General features: G+C 44.7%; 1 protein-coding gene across 1 annotated transcript in view; it reads right to left on the reverse strand.

Moving 5' to 3' along the window:
- Positions 1-23,114, reverse strand: part of ROCK1 (Rho associated coiled-coil containing protein kinase 1) — a 491,909-nt gene that overhangs the window by 279,819 nt on the left and 188,976 nt on the right. The window contains 1 exon segment of the mRNA XM_029591102.1: positions 9,331-9,468. Within this exon segment, the coding sequence (XP_029446962.1) occupies positions 9,331-9,468 (138 nt within the window).

Consider the following 23,114-nt stretch of genomic DNA (forward strand, 5'->3'; position numbering starts at 1 on the left):
CGTCCCAGCTCCAGGTTGGAATTGGCGGGGAGTCTGGGGGTACAGTTGAAAAATTTAGACAGTAACCGTGGGTTATGATGGATAATACCCACTGGGCCGTGGTAATTGGGCGCCAATTGGTTGCAAAGTGGCAGAGGCGGCCTCCCACTGGTGATCTGAGTTGTGGGATCAAGGGGGGAGGGGGGGGTGGCTGCTGCTCTCTGGAAAGGAGTCAAAATCCAGTCGCAGGACCAGCTTGTGGAGTTGGCTGCGTTCTAGGTGTCCTCGCTTGGCGTGCATGTCCTCTCTGAGGGGCCCGAGCTGGTCGAGCACGGGATATGGGAGGCTAATATCTGCGTGGTCTGTAGAATTGCTTCCTGGTGTCCCTGCGTGTGCCCCTGCAGGCTACAGAGGGTGTATCTGAGGTGACAGTTGAAAGCTGACGCAGGGTTTCATGTAACTGGGCCACTGCATCATGAATCTTGTCACCGAACAGGTTTTCACTTGTACAGGGAAGATCTGCAAGTTTGTCCTGCACCTCCGGGCGTAGGTCTGAGGCCTTAAGCCAGGCCCAGCATCTAGCACTGATGCCTGCTGCTGAGACTCTGGATGCTGTTTCAAAAGAGTAGTAAGCAGCTCTGACTTCATGTTTACCTGCTTTCAATCTTTTTTGCAGGATGGAGGTCAAGGTCTCTTGATGTTGTTGTGGTAAGGTCTCTGCGAATTCCTGGACTTGTTTCCAGAGATTCTTGTTATATTGGGTCATGTATAATTGATACGCTGCTATTCGCGCTATCAACATGGACCCTTGAAAGACTCTGCACCCCAATGCATCCAACTCTTTCTGTTCCTTTACTGGGAGGAGCAGAGAAATGTGAATGGGATCTTTTAGCCTTCTTTTGGGGTGATTCCACCATTACAGAATAGTGGGGCAATTGGCTTTTTTGAAATCCTGGGGCTTGTTGGACCAAGTAAGTAGCATCTGCCTTCCAGTTTACTGGAGGTACAATACCTGGATGGTCCCACAGGCAGTGCAAGAGGTCAAGCAGAACTTCGTGCACTGGTATCGCCATTACCTCTTTTGGAGCATCTAGAAATTGTAAGACCTCCAACATTTTGTGGCAAGCGTCCTCCTCAGTTATGAGTGGAAATGGTATAGTTTCAGACATCTCTTTGACAAAGCTGGCAAAAGAGATTCCGGGGGAAAACAACACCTTTCTTCCGGGGGTGAAGGCTCCGAGATCAATTCATCAGAAGCTTGTGAGGAATGGTCTGAGGATGCCTCCTCCCATGGATCATAGGGACTTTCTTCCTCTCCTTCCAGGATCCCTGAGGGAGAAAGGATGCCAGAGCCTAGAGGGCAAGAAGGCATCAATGGATGTCGAGGTGGCATCGATGGATGCGGCACCAGCCTCAAAGGAGGTGGTGCTGGCATCGAGGGCACAGAGGCGGATGAGGTGCCCTTAGGCACCGACGGCCTGGAACGGGCTCCGGCATCGGTGGATCCCATGCCGGGATCGGGCCAGAAGTCACCTCCTCCTCCGAGGAACCCGGTATGGGAATCAAGATCTGTGGAGGCCTCAATGGTCGACTCCGTGCCAGCATGTCCAATGGCACGGGCTGAGTCGGCAGGGCACTGATGAGGGTGTCCAAGCACTCGAGGAGCAGTGTGAAGTCGATGCTGCTGCGGTCTTGGTGGCGGCACCAGGCGGGGACGCACATCGGTGCCAGTGAAGGTATTTCCCTCGGTGCTCGGTCCGGTCCTTCTCTGTCACCGATGCCTTCAAAGGGGTCTGGTGACGGACAGTAACCCGCTCCACTATGTTCCAGGTGGGGCATCTCTCAAGTAGATGGGCCCCCTCCGGTCGGTGCCACTTGAACTGGAGTCAATGGAACAGAACATTTTGAAACAAACAAATGCTCCATCTTGTCCAGTCGAGCACGCTGGCCTTTAGGAGTCATTTGTGTGCAACTGGGGCATCGACGAAAGTCGTGCAAGGGTCCTAAGCACAAAACACAGACATTGTGCGGGTCAGTTATGGACATGGTCCTCGGACACTCGGAGCATTTTCTAAACCCAGTCGCAATGCCAAAACATATGCGTGCGTGGTCAGTGACTGTCAGGCACCGAGAAGTATGCCGCAGGGAACCAACTGCAAACCATGGGAAAGACACTTACCGAGCGTCAGAGGGAAAGGAATACGATGAGGGACCCTGGAAAGGGTAATATTTAGAAGATAAACTTCACATTTTTCCGTAAGGAAAAGTGTGAGAAATTTCTCACAGAGCTCCTAAACCAGCGAGGCAATTTGCTGCGTGGAAAAAAAAGAGACTGAAGGGGGATCCCGTGTGGCCACAGGGTTAGTGGCATGCTGGACATGCTCAGTGTGCCAGTCAAAGTTCTAGAAACTTTGACAAACGTATTCCGTGACAGGGCTCCATCTGATGATGTCACCCATATGTGAGGATTACCATCCTGCTTGATCTGGGAGAAAGCAAAATTGCTTACCTGTAATAGGTGTTATCCCAGGACAGCAGGATGTAGTCCTCACATAAGGGTGACATCATCGATGGAGCCCTGACACGGAAAAACTTCTGTCAAAGTTTCTAGAAACTTTTGACTGGCACACTAAGCATGCCGTGATTCCCTCAGCCACAGGGGTCTCCCTTCAGTCTCGTTTGTAGCAATAAAAAATACAAGCGAAAAAAATAAAGTAATAAAACGAATCGGACCCAACTCCACGGGGTGGTGAGTGGGTTTCGTGAGGACTACATCCTGCTGTCCTGGGATAACACCTAATACAGGCAAGCAATTTTGCTTTATCCCAGGACAAGCAGGATGATAGTCCTCACATATGGATGATTAGCAAGCTACAGGCCTGAAATCACAGCAGGTTGGATGTGGAAGGAGTTGGGTATTAAACTGGGAACAAGTTCTTTAAGACAGATTGGCCATAGGCTGCAAAGGTGTGAAGAGAACTCCAAGTTGCAGCTTTACAGATATCAGCTATAGGCACTGAACGATAGTGTGCTACTGATGTTGGCTTAGCCCTTACTGAGTGTGCTTTTACTCGCCCCTGGAGAGGAATGCCTGCTTTTTCATAGCAGAATTCGATACAGTCTGCTAGCCAGTTGGAGAGAGTTTGTTTTCCCACTGCAACTCCTGGTTTATTTTTGTCAAAAGAAATGAAGAGTTGGGTGGGTTTTCTATGGACTGCAGTGTAGTCCAGGTAAAAAGCCAGCGCACGTTTACAATCTAAGGTGTGCAAAACGCTTTCGCCCTGGTGAGAGTGTGGCCTTGCAAAGAAAGTAGGCAAGACTATGGATTGATTTAGGTGAAAATCCGTTACCACTTTTCGAAGGAATTTGGGGTGAGTGCGAAGGACCACTGGGTCATGCAGGAACCTTGTGTAGGGTGAGTATGTGACAAGCGCTTGTAACTCACTGACCCTCCTAGCAGAAGTAATGGCTACTAGGAAAAATACTTTCCATGTAAGAAGCTTTTCATCACAGGAGTGCAAAGACTCAAACGTGGATCGCATGAGCCTCGCTAGCACTAAAGTTAGGTCCCATTCAGTAACCGGTGGTCGAATGGGAGACTTAAGGTGGAGTAAGCCCCTCATAAATCGACTCACTAGGGGTTGCGCTGTTATCGGTGCATTCCCTATTCCCTTGTGGTATGCTGCTATGGCACTTAGGTGTCCCCGCACAGAGGATGTCTGGAGACCAGAATCCGAAAGGTGACACACGTAGTCCAATAAAGAAGGATTGGGGCAGGAGAAAGGGTCAAAACCTTTTTGTGTGCACCACTTGGTAAATCTAGTCCACTTAGAGTGGTAAGATTTACATGTGGACGGCTTTTGTGAAGCTACGAGAACTTTAGAGACTTGAGTTGAAAGATTGAATGGTTGCAGAATTAAGCTTTCAACATCCAAGCTGTTAGGGGAAGAGTTGGCAGGTTAGGATGATGCAACTTGCCTTGATTCTGAGTTATGAGAGTGGGTGCTGGGCCCAGGTGAATTGGTTCTCTGATCGAGAGGTCAAGGAGTATGGGAAACCATACTTGTCGAGGCCAGTACAGGGCTATGAGGATCATTGACCCTCTGTCCTGTTGTAGCTTCACAAGAGTTTTAGATATGAACGGAATCAGAGGATACGCATATATAAGTCCTGTGTTCCAGGGGCGAGCAAAGGTGTCCCTGGGGAACGTTTGTCGACGGCTGTGGAAGGAGCAAAACCTTTCTACTTTGTGATTCAGTTTGGATACAAAGAGGTCTATGGTTGGGCGACCCCAGCGTTGAAAGATTTTGCTTGCTACACCGGGATCCAGAGACCATTCGTGGGGATGGAAACGCCGAATGAGATCGTCTGCCAGGACGTTTTGTATGCCTGCCAGATAAGTTGCTCGGAGATGCATGGAGTGCTTGAGAGCCCAGTCCCAAATCTTCTTGACAGAGCAGATAAGAGCCCGTGCCTCCCTGGCTTGTTTATGTACCACATCTCTACTGTGTTGTCTGTTTGTATCAGCACTGTCTTGTTTGAGAGGCAGTCTTTGAAGGCATAAAGAGCATAACGTATCGCTCGAAGTTCCAAGAAGTTTATCTGAACTTCATTTCGAGCATAGTCCACGTACCTTGTGCTTGAAGGTTGTTGACGTGAGCTCCCCATCCCAAATTGGAGGCATCCGTGGTCAAGATGACTTGTGGAGATGACTGCTGGAATGGTAGACCAGCTTTCATGGCAGTTTGGTTTGTCCACCAGTAGAGCGAAAATTGTAATTGGTGGGTGACTTGAACAGTGTACGACAGTGGTTGGAAAGCTTGAAACCATTGAGATTTCAAAGTCCATTGAGTTCTTCACATGGCTAACTTTGCCATAGGGGTAACATGTACTGTAGAGGCCATGTGTCCTAGCAGCACTAGAAGTTGATGGGCAGAGAAGAACTGGAAGTGGGCTATATTCGCCAAGCGTGCTAGATTGTTGGCACGGTCGTTTGGAAGAAAAGCTTTTGCCACTGTGGTGTTGAGATCTGCTCCGATGAACGTGAGGAGTTGAGACGGCTCGATGTGGGATTTTTGATAGTTGATTAGAAATCCCAGGGAGTGTAATAGTCTTATTATGCTTTTTAAGGCAGACAGAGCTCCCTGCCTGGATGGCCTCCTGATTAGCCAATCGACTAGATAGGGAAAAACATGAATGCTGTTTTTTCTTAGATGTGCAGCAGCCACTGCTAGACATTTTGTGAATACTCGAGGTGCAGAGGCGAGTCCGAATGGCAGGACCAGATACTGGTAATGATGTTTTTCCACGACAAATTGTAGGTACTTGCGATGTTGTGTGGAAATGGGTATGTGTGCATAGGTGTCTTGAAGATCCAGAGAACAGAGCCAATCTCCCCGTTGAAGCAAAGGAAAGATGGTTCCCAGGGATACCATCCGGAACTTTTCCTTTTGAAGAAATTTGTTGAGATTGCGGAGGTCTAGGATGGGGTGAAGGCCGCCTGTTTTCTTTGGAATTAGGAAATAGCGGGAATAGAACCCTTTGCCTTGTTGAGACTGGGGAACTGGTTCGATAGCCCTGGTAGTCAGCAGGGTTGAGAGTTCTAGTTGAAGCTGAGGTGTGACGACAGTGCATGTCCAAAGTGGGATAGGTGGAGAATGCAGGGGTATTGTGGTGAATTTGAGACGGTATCCTTGATTCAGTATGGCTAATACCCATTGATCTTTGGTGATGAGACTCCATTGGTTTTTGAAATGATGGAGTCAACTTCCTACAGGTAAGTGGGGCATGGGATTGATGGAGAGGCTTCTGTTCTCTTGCTGTTCTTCAAAAACCAGATGCTGGTCCAGTTCGTGGAGGTGGCTGGGTTTTTGCCTGCTTTGGTTGGCGTGGTGGGCGGTAGGGGCATGCCGAAGAAGTAGGTGGATAGTACCTTCTAGGCCTATAGAAGGGCCTCCTAGCGTCCCGTCTGGTGGGTTTTCGCACTGAGGATGGCTGATCCGATGGCAATCTGGAGAGCTGACGGAGTGTCTCATGGTGATCTTTTAGTTGGGAGACAGTGTCCTGAATATTTTCTCCAAAGAGATTGTCTCCAGTACATGGGAGATCTGCCAGTCTCTCTTGGACTTCTAACCTGAGGTCCGAGGCCTTGAGCCAAGCCCACCTCCGTGCACTGATTCCAGCGGCTGACAGACGAGCAGATGTTTCAAAGGAGTCATAGGCGGCCTGTACTTCATGCTTGCCAGACTCGAGGCCTTTGGCAATCAGAGTGTTTAGTGACAGCTGCTGTTGTTGAGGGAGGTTATCAGCAATATCTTGAACTTGTTGCCACAAGTTTCTTTGATATTGCGTCATATATAGCTGGTATGCTGCAATCCTGGACACCAGCATGGATCCTTGAAAAACCTTTCTTCCCAAGCCATCTAAAAACTTCTGTTCTTTTCCTGGTAGAGCAGAAGAGTGTGGTTTTTGCTTCCTAGCCTTTTTCTGAGCCGATTCAATGACCACTGAGTGGTGAGGCAATTGTGGCTTCTGGAAACCTGGGGTATTGTTGGACCAGGTTATGTCGCATCTGTTCTTCTGTTTACAGCTGTTACAGAGCAAAGATGCTCCCATAATCGATGCTGAAGTTCCAGAAGCACTTCATGAATGGGTATCGCCATCACCTCCTTTGGTGCATCTACAATTTGTAACACTCCAAGAGTCTTGCGTCTTGTTTCCTCTTCAGTAAGTAATTCAAAGGGAATTGTATTTGCCATTTCCTTTATAAAGTTTGCAAAGGACAGGTCCTCAGGAGGGGACTTCCTCTTCTCTTCTGGTGGAAAAGGTTCTGATTCTAGATCTTCGATATCAGTGTCAGTGTCTACATCCTCCCAAGGACTGAAAATGTGATCCAGAGGGATCCAAGTTGTCTTCTGGAAGAGGATGTTTTGTTTTAGAACCAGACTTCGATGGTTGTCTTGGAATCTACTTTGGCATCGAAGGAGGCAGAAAAGGCATCAATGGGGAATCGAACGGCATAGATGGCTGGCATTGCCAGATGGACCAGGCCGTGAAGGCATCGATGGACCTGGGAGTGGCATCAAAGGTAATGAAGGTGCATGGGGTTTTTGAAGACCCGATGGCCCTAGTAAGGGATCAGAGTCCCTTCCATCGTCCTTCGATGAGTCTGGAATAGGAATTGAAGGAATCATTGGTGGATGTTTAGGCATCAATGGTGTCGATGGCTGCATCGGGGGATCCATCGATGGAATCAGTATCGGTGCTGGGAAGGCACCAATTAAGACATCGATTCTATTTAGAAGAGGTTGAAAAATTGACGGCTCTGGCGTTGGTGCCGGTGATTGTACCGGTGCTGGCATCGATGGAGGCTAGAATTTTTGAAAAGCCTCGATGATTGCCTGTTGAACCATGGAAGTCACTTCTTCCCTGGAGACTGGGACTGAGCCTAATGTCACAGGTGCTGGTGCTACTGGCACTTCCACAACAGAGCTTGGTGGCACAGTCTCTGACACCGATCCCGATGGAGAGCGCCTCGGTGTCTCGGGTACAGAGGGGCATGGCGGCTCTAGTACCCGGACTCGCTTCGTCATCGGCTCGATGTCCGGTGCCGATGCAGATACCGTTTCACCTGATGGAACGGAGTCAGAATGGTGTTGATGGCGTCTTTCACAATGCTCCCTAGTGGATACTGATGAAGACGCTATTGAAGATCCGGATGGGGTCGGTGACAGATGGTCATTGGCCTTTTTCTTTTCTCGATGTTTTTCAACAGAGGGTGATGATTTCTTCGGTGACGATGTCGAAGATGACGATGGAGTAATCTTTTTAAACAGCTCCTCCATTTTATCCAAACGGGCACGCCTGCTCTTTGGTGTCATCTGGGCGCAGGTAGTACATGCGCGGACATCGTGGCCTGATCCCAGGCATAAAACGCAAACGTCATGCGGGTCAGTTATCGACATTGTTCGGGTACAATTTGGACATTTTTTTAATCCGGAGGCCATGGTAAAAAACGGGCCGGGTAACTGTCGGTGGCTTGTGGGTACCGAGTAAAAGGTAACCGGAATCGACCAAAAACTGACTCAAAAAAGTACTCACCGAATGGTATGTCGAAGGGAAACCAGAGTAGATCATTTTGTCACTGAAAAGTTATATTTTCCGTAAGGAAAAAGTGTGAGGAAAATCTCACAGAGCTATCACGCGAAGCTTACAGCAACGTGGAAAAAAAGAGACTGAAGGAAGACCACTGTGGCTGAGGGAATCATGGCATGCTGGGCATGCTCAGTGGGCTCAGTGTGCCAGTCAAAAGTTTCTAGAAACTTTGACAGAAGTTTTTCCGTGTCAGGGCTCCATCGATGATGTCGCCCTTATGTGAGGACTATCATCCTGCTTGTCCTGGGATAACATGTTTTATGAAAGCTCAGACTGCTGGGCGCAAAAGACAGTGCAGCACGTGCGTGAATTCACGCGCATGCTCAAAAGTAACATAGAAAAGGACAGCAGATAAAGACCAAATGGTCCATCCAGTCTGCCCAGCAAATTGCTTATGGTAGAACACTTGCCATTCCATGCAGGTTACCCCCATGTCTTCTTTTAAAGATGGTAATTGCTGCTCCAAATGTTTTACTAAGCTAGAGAGATGAGTCTGTTCAGCACTGTCAGATGATTTTACCCATGTGTCATGGCTAATTCAGCCCTGCTTGTCAATAGAGAAATAATTCCTAGCTGCCAAAATGTACTTTTGTAATATTAGACAAGACAGAGAACACTGCTTTTTTTTTTTTAGGTTACTAAATAAGAGAGAATATATAAACAGCCGAACCAGAAAATTATCTTCCTCAGCTATTTAAGAAGGAGGAGGAATAGCCTAGTGGTTAGAGCAGTGGGCTACGAACCAGGAGACCAGGGTTTGAGTCCCGCTGTTGCTCCTTGTGACTTTGGGCAAGTCACTTTACTCTCCATTGCCTCAGGTACAAAACTTAGATAGTAAGCCCTCTGGGAATAGAGAATTACCTACAGTACCTGAATGTAAACAGATGTGATATCTCAGATCAAATGTTAGTATATAAAAAATAATTAATAAATGAAATAAATATTTATTACCCTTTCTTAATAAATTAACATATCAGAAGCTCTCTAAACTAACAGCAGTATGAACTTGTATAAATTTGTTAAGAGGAAAAAAACCTTAGAAAACAAGCAAATTAATTGTGATTTAATAGTTCATCTATTTATGGGAAAAAGTACTCAAGTATCATATGAAACCTCTGCTCTACAAACTAATCTTTAAAGTATTCTTATACACCAGTGCACTTCAAGGAATAAAAAGCTACAAGAGCATAACTGTACCTGTACAACCCAAGGACTGTTGGCGAAAGCCATGATGTCACGCTCTTCCCAAAAAAATGCAGAATCAGACCTTTTTATCATCTCAAATTTACTCAGGAGCTTCATTGCATATACTTTCCTTGTAGCTTTATGTCTAACCTTTAAAAACAAATGTGAAATACAAATATCAATCTTCTCTTTTCAAATTAAGTTATTTTTCTAAAACACAAACTCCTTCCAAGGCTTTATATGTAGTTGTTTAAATCATATTAAAATTGCAATCGCCTTTTTCAATGAGAATTTCAACATAGCTCATGTAAGAACTGGCAAGTCTGAACATTTCCATATGGATGCATAGTACTTCATATCTTAAAAGTTTTGTTTATTTTTTTAATTGGAGGGAATTAACACTTAAATCAGACAGTGCACTATAAGAGGGTTACAGAACATTCTGCCATTCAATGAGGCCCATCAATAACTCAAAATCTAAACCTATTATCTTACCAAGAGGCATTATCAAAATAGTAATGAAATATTATATGTGAACCGAAGTCCAAGTCACAGCCTCACAAATCTTAAAATTTAGGTAGACTTTAGGTGGATAACCACTGTCTCCATAGCCCAATATTACAGACCATCACATTCACCTTTAAGGTTAGACCCAAATGGTTAAACTTAAAATGAGGTGCTATCCAATTTAAAAGTACATTTTGTAATCCAGACTATTTGGGTCAAAAGAAACAAAAAGATGTGTAGACTTTCTATCGGCTATAGTTCGCTCAAGACAGAAGGCGATGGTTCTCTTTCATTCCAGAGTGAAGGGTCTGTCATTTTGCGAAGAGAGAGTCAAGGAGAGGTGAAAATCCGACATCATCTTAGGCAATGAATTGATATGTCTGCAATGTACCACCATATTTTGATGAAATCAAGTATTTATTTATTTAAAACTTTTTTATACCGGCATTAGTGGGTACATCATACCGGTTCACAATCGAACCAAAGGTGGAAAATACATAAAACAGGGCCTGGGGGTGGGACAGAAGAAAAAAGAGGAGGCTGAAAGAAAGCACACAGAGCAACAAATAATATATAAGTATTGTAAGGATATATCTCTAGGGCCTGGAACACACTGACTCTGTGGGATCAAACGATTGATATCAAAAGCACAACCTTCAAGACCAGATACTTGAAACCATAAAATTCCCATGACACTGCAGGCTGCTTGATAGGAAGCTTCAGTTCAAGCAAGTATCACATGACTTCACCAGTTAACAACTGAATAGAGATAAAGTGTCACTCTACATGCAAGTGCTAACAGCCAGCTGCACTAAGGTGAGCTATAATGGAGTTGGTCTTATGTAGTCAGAATCTGAAAAACATAGAAGGTATTCAAGCAGTTTTCGTGTAGGTTAAGAGAAGGGATTCTAGAGCCAGACCATAAACCACCTTCATTTAAAACTATAAGGCCTACTGGGAAACTGCATTCTACAAGATGAAAGCAACTTAAAAACCTTTTCAGATAGACTGAGGGATTTTCTTAAGCCTTCCTCAATATCCTAGCTGTGAGGGCCAGACACTGGATGTTGGATGGAGCATAGTTTTCTTCATTCTAAATTATTACAGGTAGGCGAGCCAAAAGATAGGAAAAAACTTAGAGCTTGTATGTTTTTCATAAAAAACAATCTAAAAGATAGGTAAAGGTTTAGAGTTTGTGTATTTGTTACAAAAAGCTAGCCAAAAGGTAGGAAAAAATTTAGAGTTTGTGGAAGTTTAGAGGCTGCTGGCACTAACTTTAAAAGGGAGATAGAGCAGCTTTTAAACTAGAACAAAGTGGAAAGCAGTCACTCAACAGTGCATGGTTCAGAGGGAGGCTTCGAAGGATACTAATTAAGCAGGAGAATTAGGGCATCCCAACAGAGAAGTTCCAATAAAAGCAAAAACAGTCCACATGCCTATAAGTAAAGATTCACCTGACCTAAAAGATTCCAAATTATCCATCAACTGAAAAGCAGGCTGTTAATACAAACAAAAAACACATTTTGAAATGTCTGTATGCCAATTCCAGAAGTCTAAGAAGTAAGATAGGAGAGTTAGAGTGTATAGCAGTAAATGATGAGATAGACTTAACTGGCATCTCAGAGACATGGTAGGAAGGAGGATAACCAATGGGATAGTGCTATACCGGGGCACAAATTATATCGCAATGATAAGGAGAGGCAACTTGGTGGGGAGTAAGCGCTTTATGTCCAGGATAGCATAGAGTCCAACAGGATAAGGATCCGGCAAGAGACAAAATGCACAATAGAATCTTTATTGGTAGAAATCCCATGTGTGTCAGGGAAGAATATAGCGATAGGAGTATACTACTGTCCTCCTGGCCAAAATGATGAGATGGGAAGCTAACCAAATTGGTAATGCAGCAAAAATGGGAAATTTCAATTACTATAATCCACAGAAGCCAACCTTGCACATAAGCAAGTACTAAGGTAAACTGGTGCAGGACAAAATATAGAGTTCCATTCAAAGGTTAAAGTTATTTTATTTTAAATCCGAATAGTCACAATTCATTTAATACGGCAACTCTGTTCAGGATGACATGAGGTAATTTTTTATAATAGTCCCCCGACACGGTCCCGTGTTTCGCGGTGGCTGCATCGGGAGGGACCAAGACGTATTATAATCTGCAATATAATAATATCTATGAGGAATGGAACATTAAGGCTGCAAAACAAAATACAACATAGTGGTTACATACCTCTCAAAATAGCCTCAGGAGCGCAAGCGCCCTTTAACAGTGACAGCCATTTAAAGAGCAAAAAGGCGCGAAAGAGAACTCTCGCGAGATGCAAACGCAGGCAAAACGACACATATGGAATTAATGACAGGTTAACAAGGAATTAGTAGAACAAATGCCATTCTAGGTCTTTATTAAGGCCATTGGGGCACACTGTATCCAGAGTAAAAATCCAGCGCTGTTCTCTCCGACCAAGTATACCAGCGAAGTCTCCTCCCCGCTGGGGGAACGAGACCACCTCTAGAACTAGGAAGGCGAGGGCAGCGATGGAGTGGCCAGCCTGAAGCCAGTGGGATACTAGAGGCTCATCAATTCTTGAGGATCTGATGTTGGAGCAATGCTCGATAATACGCGTTTTAATCATGCGTGAAGTCTTGCCCACGTACAGCAGTGGGCAAGGACATTTCACTACATAGATGACTCCTTTAGTAGTACAGTCCGATTGAGAAAACAATTTGAACACTCGTCCCGTCCTCGGATGTATAAACTCTGTCAGGGGTTCCGTATGCTGGCACATAGTACAGTGGCCACAGGGGCTTTGCTGACCTCTCACCTGTGATCGAAAGTTAGTAGAAGGGCTCGCTGTGTGTACAAGCCGGTCCCGAAGATTAGTCCCTCTTCTAAACGTAAAGCGAAGTGGGCCATGCATAAGATCAGTGAGAGATAAGGCTGACCAGTGTCTTTTAATCATATTGACTATAGTTCTCCCTACAACAGAAAAGGGGAAGATACAGTTGTGGGCAATCTCGTCATACACCACTGGCGGTGTGAATAGCCATTCCCGGTGCATGTATAGTGCCCGCTTAAATGCCTTCTTAATGACCCTCGACGGGTAGCCCCTTTCTGAAAAACGGGTACACAAAATCTGGGCTTGTGAAAGAAATTCTGTGCGAGTGGAGCAAAGTCGGCGAAGTCTTAAAAATTGTCCCGTGGGTATGTTATCTCGGAGTGCCCTGGGATGGCAGCTGTTATACGAGAGCAAGGTATTCCGGTCCGTTTTTTTCCGGTACAGAGTAGTCTCAAAATGGTCCTCTTCCCAGGAAATAGAGACGTCCAAAAAGGCAATATGAGTGGGATGAATATTAAAGTTAAATTGAATATGGGGGTTAAGGGAGTTCACCCAATCTAAAAACACGTAAAACTGTATATCGGAACCTGTCCATATAATAAAGACATCATCTATACAGCGTAGCCATATGTGGATGAATTGAGACCACTCTGATGAAAAAATCTGAAATGTTTCATAGTCATCCATATATAGGCACGCTAAACTAGGTGCCATCGTCGCCCCCATGGCAGTCCCCTTATGTTGTTGGTAAATCTTATCCTGGAATTGGAAAAAATTCCTCGTCAGTGCTAATTCAGCTAATTGGACCAGAAAAGGTGTAGTGACCCGGTGTGGCAGTGGACGAGTGTTCAAAGATTTCTCAATGACTGCGAGGGCCTCATCCTGCGGAATGTTAGAATAGAGTGAAACAACGTCTAAAGTTACAAGAAACAGGGTAGACTGAGAAACCTCTAATTGTGCAAGGATGGACATAAAATGGGAGGAGTCCCTCACATAGGACCGAATGTGCGGCACCAACGGTTTTAGAAAAACATCCACAAACTGGGACAGAGGCTCCAGTACAGATCCAATACCAGATACTATGGGGTGTCCAGGAGGACTTCTCAAAGATTTATGTACCTTTGGGAGGATATAGAACAAGGGCATTATAGGGTGAGTGGTGATCAAAAATCTAGATTCTTTGTTGGTGATGATATGGGAGTCCAAGGCCATTTGAACCAGAGACTTAATCTCCAAGAGCAACGACTCAGTAGGATCTGAGGACAATAAGGTATAGAAAGCGGTATCTCCCAATTGTCTTAAAACCTCAGCCTCATAGTCAAGTCTATTCAAAACGACTATCCCACCCCCCTTGTCAGCTGGCTTAATGACTATAGAGTGGTCATTAGATAAGTCCCCAATAGCGCGAGCCTCATCTTTAGAAAGGTTATACCGAATAAATTGTTTTTGTGAACAAATCAAAGATATATCTTTGCAGACAAGACGCTCAAAAGCGCCTAAAGTCACATCGCCTACTCCCGGTGGTGTCCATTTTGATTTCGGGTGTACCACACATAAATCAGAAGCGGGTGGAAAATCCTCAAAGAACAACTTTAATTTCAATCTTTGAAAAAACCTGTGTAGGTGTACCTGTAAGTCAAATACATCCCCTTTATTAGTGGGGACAAAAGAGAGCCCCCTGTGTAATAATTGAAGTTCAAAAGGAGAAAGACGACGTGATGATAGGTTAAATACAGTTTCCTCCATCATTGCCATAGGTCTGCCTGGGTCCTGGGTGGCCGAGCTGGACGAGTCTGTGCACTGTTCTGGGAGGACATGACCCCTCGCGGTCAAAGCTGTCGGGCGTCCTGCTGCGGCTGCAGCTGGCCAGAGTCTAAAAAAGAAGCTGCTATGGAGGAATAGCGAGAAGAAGCAGATGATACTGTAGTTAAAGTAGAATCGTCTGGTGTAGGTATGCGGGTCTGAGTGGAACGCAGTGGGTCTGCAGCGGTGGTGCCGCGGGCATGGCGAGTTTGGCCACGGGTACGTTGTGCCCGAGACTCCTCTCCTGATGAATCTCCGGAGGAGAAACTGTCGGCAAACGTAACCTTCTTTGCGGGCTTCTGCGCCATCCATTTGTAGACGTACCCTGTATTGTAATCAGTAGCGTCCCGTTGAAATTTACTAAATTTAACCGCTTTTAAATCAGACCTAAATTTCTGCAAATTATCCTGGAATTCCCCCAGTTGCTGGTCAAACAGTTCTACCGGGCAAGAGTGTTTAATGAGATCTAGTTTCTGTGTGACTTTGTCCCGCAGTAGGTCATGAAGTTCTCGATTAGTCTCGATGATCAGGACCATAAGGTCCAGGGAACACTTGTTGAGTATCTGGTTCCAGCGATTCACAAAAGCGGTGTTGTCTGTATGCAACCTCGGCTCTTTTTGGATGCGAAGCCCTCACGGGATGTGGCGTACCCGGCAGTACTCAATAAGTGTAGCTGAGTGCAACTCAGCCCGGGTAAGGCGTTTTTGGGTATTTATAAGGTCAGTCCATGACACGGGAGGAACAGTATCCGATGAATCTTCTGCAGAGAATAATGTATCTGTAAGGACTGCGTTTACAGCATCTTCAGTGTAGCTGAATGTGCAATCATCTGAAGCAGCCATTAAAGCTTCAATCAAGCGGCTAAATCCGATAATCCACAGAAGCCAACCTTGCACATAAGCAAGTACTCAGGTAAACTGGTGCAGGACAAAATATAGAGTTCCATTCAAAGGTTAAAGTTATTTTATTTTAAATCCGAATACAATTACTCCAATATTGACAGGGTAAATGTAACATCAGGACATGCTAGAGAGATGAAGTTCCTGGATGGAATAAATGAAAGCTTTATGGAGCAATTGGTTCAGGAACCGATGAGAAAGGGAGCTATTTTAGATCTAATTCTTAGTGGAGAATAGAATTTGTGAGCAATGTCACAGTGGTGGGGCCGCTTGGCAACAGTGATCATAGCATGATCAAATTTGAATTAATGGCTGGAAAAGGGACAATAAATAAATTCACAGAGCTAGCATTAAACTTTCAAAAGGGAAACTTTTAGAAAATGACAAAACCAGTTAGAAAAAAACTGAAAGATTAAGAGTGTACAACAGGCGTGGGCATTGTTAAAAAATATGGTCTTAGAAGCGCAGTCCAGATGTATTCCATGCATTAATAAAGGTGGCAGGGAGTCCAAACAATTACTGGTATGTTAAAAGGTGAGGTGAAAGACTATTTTAGTCAAAAGACCTTCCTTCAAAAATTGAAAGAAGGATCCATCTGAAGCTAACAGGAAAAAACATAAGGACTAGTACGTTAAATGTAAAACATTGATAAGACAGGCTAAAAGAGAATTTGAAAAGAAGTTGGCTGTAGAGGTAAAAATTTACAATAAAATTTTTTCTCTTTTTATTTATTGAAATTTTTAATTATACAAACAAACCTTTGCACAGTATCAATTGAAAGAGACATGAAAATATACAAAAGAATAAGCACAATAATATACAAAAGAATCTATTCTCTCTCATTAATAATCATCAAAATTGGAGGGAATCAGAAATCGAGGAGAAAATAAGAAATCCCCCAAAAAAGAAAAGAGAGCGTGGATATTATAACCTACTAAAAATAAACCGAGTTAACCCCTCATAATGACTCTGGGTTGATAGCAGAGTTAGCCATTCTGGTATGCAAAAATTCTTTCAACTGGTCAGGATTAAAAAAGATAAAAATGTTAGCACCTTGTTTTACAACACACTTGGAAGGATACCTTAAAAGAAAAGAAGCACCTAAAGCTAATACTTCAGAATGCAAAGAAAGAAACCCCTTACGTGTTATCTTGGCTAGGTAAGGATACATTCTGACCAAGCCCCTCAAAAAAGAAACATTGAAATTCATGAAATAGGACTTCATTACAAAAGAAACATCCTGCTCATGAAAAAAGAAAGCAACAAAGTAGACCTTTCAATCACCTCAATATTAGAATTCTCTAAATAAGAAGTTAAATTTGTAGAGTCAGCATTAAATTGAGGTTGAACTTCATGATTAGTTGTGGACCTAAAGGGTAGCTACACCAGCTTATCAATAAGAAATATCTTTTCAGCAGGAATCTTCAGGACTTCCAAAAAATAATGCCTAAGTGTTAAACAAAAATATATCAAAAAGTACACCACAAAATACAGTGAGCTTAAGAACTAAACAAAACAATCTTGAGCAATGCTCAGTCGCTGTTAACAGTGTCAACTTCAAACAAGGCAGTTCACCCAAAACTCTGGGAAAATATAAGAGTCTCAAATTTAAATGCTTGGCCTGGTTTTCCAAATATTCCAACCTCCTGGATAAGAAATGACACTCTCGAATTATGGTAGCATTAACACTCTTTATGCCTTCCACATCCTTCTCCAGGGAACTCAAAGTCACCAAATGTTCCTGCAAGATTTTCTGATGGTCCAAGGCAACCTTATCCAGCTTTAAGGAAACTGCCTGCACCCACTGAGAATGAACTTTAAAAGATTGGGACAGACCTGCTATCAAGTCTCAAAGAGAGTCAAAAGCAAACACCGCTGGTTTGGATATCAAAGGGGGAACACCAAAGACAGGCTGCTCACCTTCCAGGACAACTTCAGCCCCCAAAAGAGTTGAGTCCAGGGCAGGAACACTGTCTTCAGTTGTTTGAGAATGCTGCAATGGCATGGAGCTCAGCCCTCCTTCTGGCAAAGAGACGGCAATACCTTCCGCATAGGGCACGACAGTGAGGTCATCAACTCGTGCCTCCGCTGTATTGGCGTTTGTCTGGGATAGTGCAGACAGCAGGGAGCATGTCTCGGGCAGGCTGAGACACACTTCCCCAGGCGAGAGCAGGGCTATAAAAATTGTTTTTACTATATCCGAAGCAGGAAGCCTGTGAGGGAATCAGTTGGACTGTTAGATAATCGAGGAGTTAAAGAGTCACTTAGGGAAAATAAGGTCATCGCTGAAAGACTAAATTAATTCATTACTTCGGTGTTACTGAGGAGAATAAATGGGAGATACCCGCTCCGGACACTGTTTTCAAGGGTGACGATTCAGATGAACTGACCCAAATCATGGTGAATCTGGAAGATGTAGTAGGCCAGATTGACAAACTACAGAGTAGCAAATCACCTGGACCAGAAGGTATACATCCCAGGGTTCTGAAAGAACTCTAAAATGAAATTTCAGACCTATTTCAAGTAAACTGAAACCTATTATTAAAATCATCTGTTCTACCTGAGACTGGAAGGTGGCCAATATAACCCCAAAATATAAAAAGGGCTCCAGAGGTGATCCAGGAAACTATAGACCTGTGAGCCTGATTTCAGTACCGGGAAAAATCGTGCAAACTATCAGAATAAAATCACAAAATATATAGACAGACATGATTTAATGGGACACAGCCAGCATGGATTTACTCAAAGAGAAGTCTTGGCCTCACAAATCTGCTACATTTTTTCTAAAGGGGTGAATAAGCATATGGATAAAGTGAACCAGTAGATGTGGTGTATTTGGATTTTCAGAAGACATTTGACAAAATCCCCCATGAGAGGCTTCTAAGAAAACTAAAAAGCCATAGGATAGGAAGAGATGTCCTTTTGTGGATTGCAAACTGGTTAAAAGACAAGAAACAGAGAGTCGGATTAAATGGTCTGTTTTCATAGTGGAAAAAGGTAAACAGTGGAGTGCCTCAGGGATCTGTTCTTGGACCAGTGCTTTTTAATATATTTATAAATGTTCTGGAAAGAGGTACGACGAGTGAGGTGATCATATTTACAGATGACACAAAGTTATTCAGCGTAGTTAAATCTCAAGAGGATTGTGATAAATTGCAAGAGGACCTTGTGAGACTGGAAAATTGTGCATCCATATGACAGTTGAAATTTAATGTGGACAAGTGCAAAGTGATGTATATAGGGAAAATTAACTCTTGCTGTAGCTATATGATGTTAGGTTACATTTTAGGAGTTACCACTCAGGAAAAAGATTTGGACGTCATAGTTGATACTACATTGAAATTGTCGGCTCAGTGTGCTGTGGCATTCAAAAAAGCAAATAAATTGTTAGGAATTATTAGGAAGAGAATAGCAAATAAAATGGAGGATGAAATAATGCCTCTGTATTGTTCAATGGTTATACTGCTGTTATGATTCTGCCTGCGGCCGGAGCTGCAGGCAGCCTCTCACCTTTCTCTTTCAGCTTCTTTGCGGCCCGGAGGCCGCCCACATCCTTCTCCAGCACAGCGGGCCCTGCCGCCATGCTTCCATGCAGCCTGGAGGCCACCGACATTGTTTGCTTGCGGCAGGAACTGCCGCCATGGTCCGCAGCAGGCCCACTGCCGTCGCCTGTCCATCAAGCAGCCTGGGGAATGCCGCCGTCTTCTCTTCATTCCACGGCCAGGAGGTCGCAGACGCCATCTTCTTCGTGGCCCGGAGGCCGCTGCTGGAGTTTCCTTGCGTATGGAGCCACCTTCAGTCCTTCTTGCGGCAGGAAGCCATCCCCGACGTTGGGCCTGGTCGCAGCCTGCTCCTGATCCTGCTCCATTAAGCAGCAGGGACACCGCTCTCCAATGTCCTGCCTACTTCCTCCTTAGGCACGAGGCTGCGCCTCCTTCAGCTTCTTAAAAGTCCCACAGTGAGAGTAGTCCCGCGGCCCCTCCTGTTGATGTCATCATGGGAGGTTCTCTTCAGGCCTATAAGAAGGGCCTCTCCTCACTTCATCCTTGCCTTCGCAAGGAGCCAGTCCTCCTTAGTACTTTTCTTCATTCCCAGCTTCTCCTAGGTACTCTGTTCCATGTTGGAATTCCATGTCTTCGTCTTCATCCTCGTCTTCACATGGTTCTCTCGTCTGATCTTGTGTCTCCATCTCATCGGTTCCAAACATCCTGATGTTTCTGATGTTCCTGACGTCCTTGCCTCCTGATCTTCACATATCCATATGTCCTTCTCCTCGGCAGCGCAAGCTTCCAGAAGATCCTGGCTTTTAATGTTCCTTGCATTGAGTCCCGTCTCAGTGTTCCTTGCTCCAAATCCCGAATCCTGTCCGGGTCTTCGGATTCCCTTGCGTCTGTCTCCGTCTGTGACTAAGAACTCTGCCTAAACCTGTTCCGTTTCAGCGTGGTCCGTGCCTTGCCTTGACTGGCTGTGGAGGGCGCACCTCTGTGCAGACCTCGCCGGAGTCTTCGTCTTGAAACCTCCAAGCAACCTGAGTCGGGAACCACCAGCGTGGTCCGTGACCTGCCTTGACTGGCTGTGTAGGGTGCGTGGTGTAACAGTACCTATTCAGAATACTTGATTTTGTGACTCTGAGTCCTTCAAGTATCCTGAGTCTCGTCTCACCTCTCCAAGTATCCTGAGTCTCGTCTCACCTCTCCATCCTGAGTCTTCGTCTGAACCTGTTTGTTATAGCCCTCAGCCTCTGTCCGTCCTGTCGCATCTGCCGTTCCTGTACAACAGGTCCGAAAGGGCTATCGAATGGCCGGAGGGCTACTCCAGAGACCAACATTGTATTGTTGGGTCTCTCCGATGCGTTCAGGTACGGTAGAGGCCAGGGTCCATTCTCTCCAGCCTGTCCACCCGTGCTTGGGCACTCCTCGTCTGCCTCTGCGCTTTCCCGGAGCTCCTCTGTGGTCGCATCGTGGCCCAAGGGTACACGATCTCAACAGAAACGGGACCGCCTCCAGCGCTCCCGTAACAAATGCAACTTGAATAATGTGTACAATTCTGGTCGCTGCATCTCAAAAAAATATAGTCGCACTGAAGAAAGTACAGAGAAGGACAACCGAAATGATAAAGGGCATGGAATGGCTCCCCTATGAGGGGAGGCTAAAGAGCTTAGGACTGTTCAGCTTGGAGAAGAGATGGCTGAGGGGGGATATAATAGAAGTCTACAAAATCATGCAAGGACTTGAATGGGTATTTACTCTTTCAGATAATACAAGAACTAGGGTGCACTCCTTGAAGTTAGCAAGTAGCACATTTAAAACAAATGAAAGACAAATTATTTTTCACTCAACGCACAATTAAGCTCTGGAATTCTTTGCCAGAGGATGTGGTTAAGGCAGCTAGTATAGCTGAGTTTAAGAAAAAAAGTTTGGATAAGTTCTTGTAGAAGTCCATAAACAGTTATTAATCAATAGGAAATAGCCACTGCTTGTTGCCAGTATTAATAGCATGGGATCTATTTGATGTCACAAGTACCTGGCAAGTACCCCTTGTCAGGTACTTGTGACTTGGATTGGCCATTGTTGGAGACAGAATATTGGGCTTGATGGACCCTTGGTCTGACCCAGTTTGTCATATCTTATTTTCCTGATACTTTGGGAATCCAGCTCAATCAAAACTAGGGCTGGGATTTGATACCATGAGTCATCTCTTGCAACTGTCAGGAAATTTTTCCCCCAAATTTTACATCCCTTCCCAACTTACGTAAGAACATAAATGCCATATTGCATCAGACCAAAAGTCCATCAAGCCCAGAATCCTGTCTCTGACAGTGGTCAATCTAGGTCACAAGTACAGGGCAGAATCATACACAGGCCGATTCAGTACGGTACACTCAGGCTAAGCGCACCGTTAGCCCACGTTTGGACGTGCGTTTTCCATGCGCTGTTATTACCCCTTATACAGTAAGGGGTAATAGCGCATGGAAAACGCACGTCCAACCCCCCCCCCCCAAAACTAATAGCCCCCTCAACATGCAAATGCATGTTGATGAGCCTATTAGTTAGTCCCGCGCGATACAGAAAGTAAAATGTGCAGCCAAGCCGCACATTTTACTCACAGAAATTAACACCTGCCCAAAGGCATGGGTTAATTTCAGCCGGCACCAGGAAAGTGTACAAAAAAGCAGAAAAAACTGCTTTTCTGTACACCCTCCGACTTAATATCATAGCGATATTAAGTTGGAGGCCCCAAAAATAAAAAAAAAAAAAAAATCTGCCCGCGGGTTGGAAAACGAATGCTCAATTTTGCCGGGGTCCGTTTTCCGAACCTGTGGCTGTCAGCGGGTTTGACAACCGACACCAGTAAAATTAAGTGTCATCTGTCAAACCCGCTGACAGCCCCCGCTTCTGCCAATAAGGAGGCGCTGGGGTCGTGCTAGTGTCCAGAGTGCCTCCTTTTTACCTCGGGCCCAGGACAGTGGCCTGGGCACGCGTCGGGAGAGCGGGTGCTCGCTTCGGAGCGACGGCACACCTGCACATTTTACTGAATCGGCCCAAAAGAATATGTCCAATCCTTCTTACTCTTAACCTAGGCTAAGCAGTGGCTTTCTAAAGTCTACATGACTAACAGTGGTTTATGGACTTTTTCTCCAGGAACTTGTCTAAACCCTTTTTAAACCAAGTTACTTTGTTTTCAACATACCCTCTGGCAACATATTCCATAGTTTAACAGTGTGCAGAGTAAAAAGAAAAAAAAATACTTTCTTAGATTTGTTTTAATTGTGCTATCTATTAGCTTCCTGGAGTGTTCCTTAGTTCTAGTAGTATTAAAAAGAATAAATATTTAATCTGCAGAGTAAAGCATGTTCAAAGTGGTAGAAGATGTGCAGGAAGTGCTATGAGCAAGTTCAAAGATCTTACATCAATAATTAAGCGTAAGGAGAAGCCCCATACTTATCCTGCAGCTACAGTGATTGTGTCATCTCCCAGTATGACTGATGCGCATGTTGTCAGTCTAGAGCAACTGTTGAGCGCCAGCCTTTGTTAGTGTGGAGTGGAGAAGAGGCAGAGACTTTGGTCTTTGAGGTGTGTCTCAGCCCGGAGATGCGAGAAACCTCACAATCCTGGCCCAGAATAGAACTCTAGTGGGTACCTGACAAAGGCACTGACTAATAATTTCAAATGCAATGAGTCTGTAAGGAGGGAAGCCACTGGAGCCATCACAGGATTACAGCTTCAGCAATACCAAGATCATTTTGGAGAGATCACCAAAATGGGAGGGAGTGTCATAAAAGGTCCTTTAGGTGACTCATCCTGGATACAACCCAAGGAATTTGGTGAGAAACTGATGTTGGTAAAAATCTCAAGCAGCAACTCTTGAAGGCCTATCTGAAGCAATTTAGAGAATGGAACAATCTTTGTAAGGCCATATACAAGCTCTGTCATTAAAACTACAAGAAATTACCAGTACATTTGAAGAGCTGCAATCTGATTTGAATGATTATAACCAGTATTTATCAAGACCAAAGTTGGGAAAACGCAAGAAGTTGAGTATGCCCTGGTTAGGGATAGGTTTTACTGTACAAGTTGGAAATTTAGAGAATTTGCTTAGGAAGCTAACGCTATGCATTTTGAACTTTCCCAAGATGTCTACTTCACCTCCTTTGTTATTATTAAAACATTATATTATGGAGATTTTGAAGATTCCAGAAAATGTGCGTCCCCCGGTCTCAATGCCTACTATATTTCCTCGA

Source organism: Rhinatrema bivittatum, chromosome 2 (genome assembly GCF_901001135.1).
Source record: "Rhinatrema bivittatum chromosome 2, aRhiBiv1.1, whole genome shotgun sequence".
Taxonomy (NCBI): Eukaryota; Metazoa; Chordata; class Amphibia; order Gymnophiona; family Rhinatrematidae; genus Rhinatrema; species Rhinatrema bivittatum.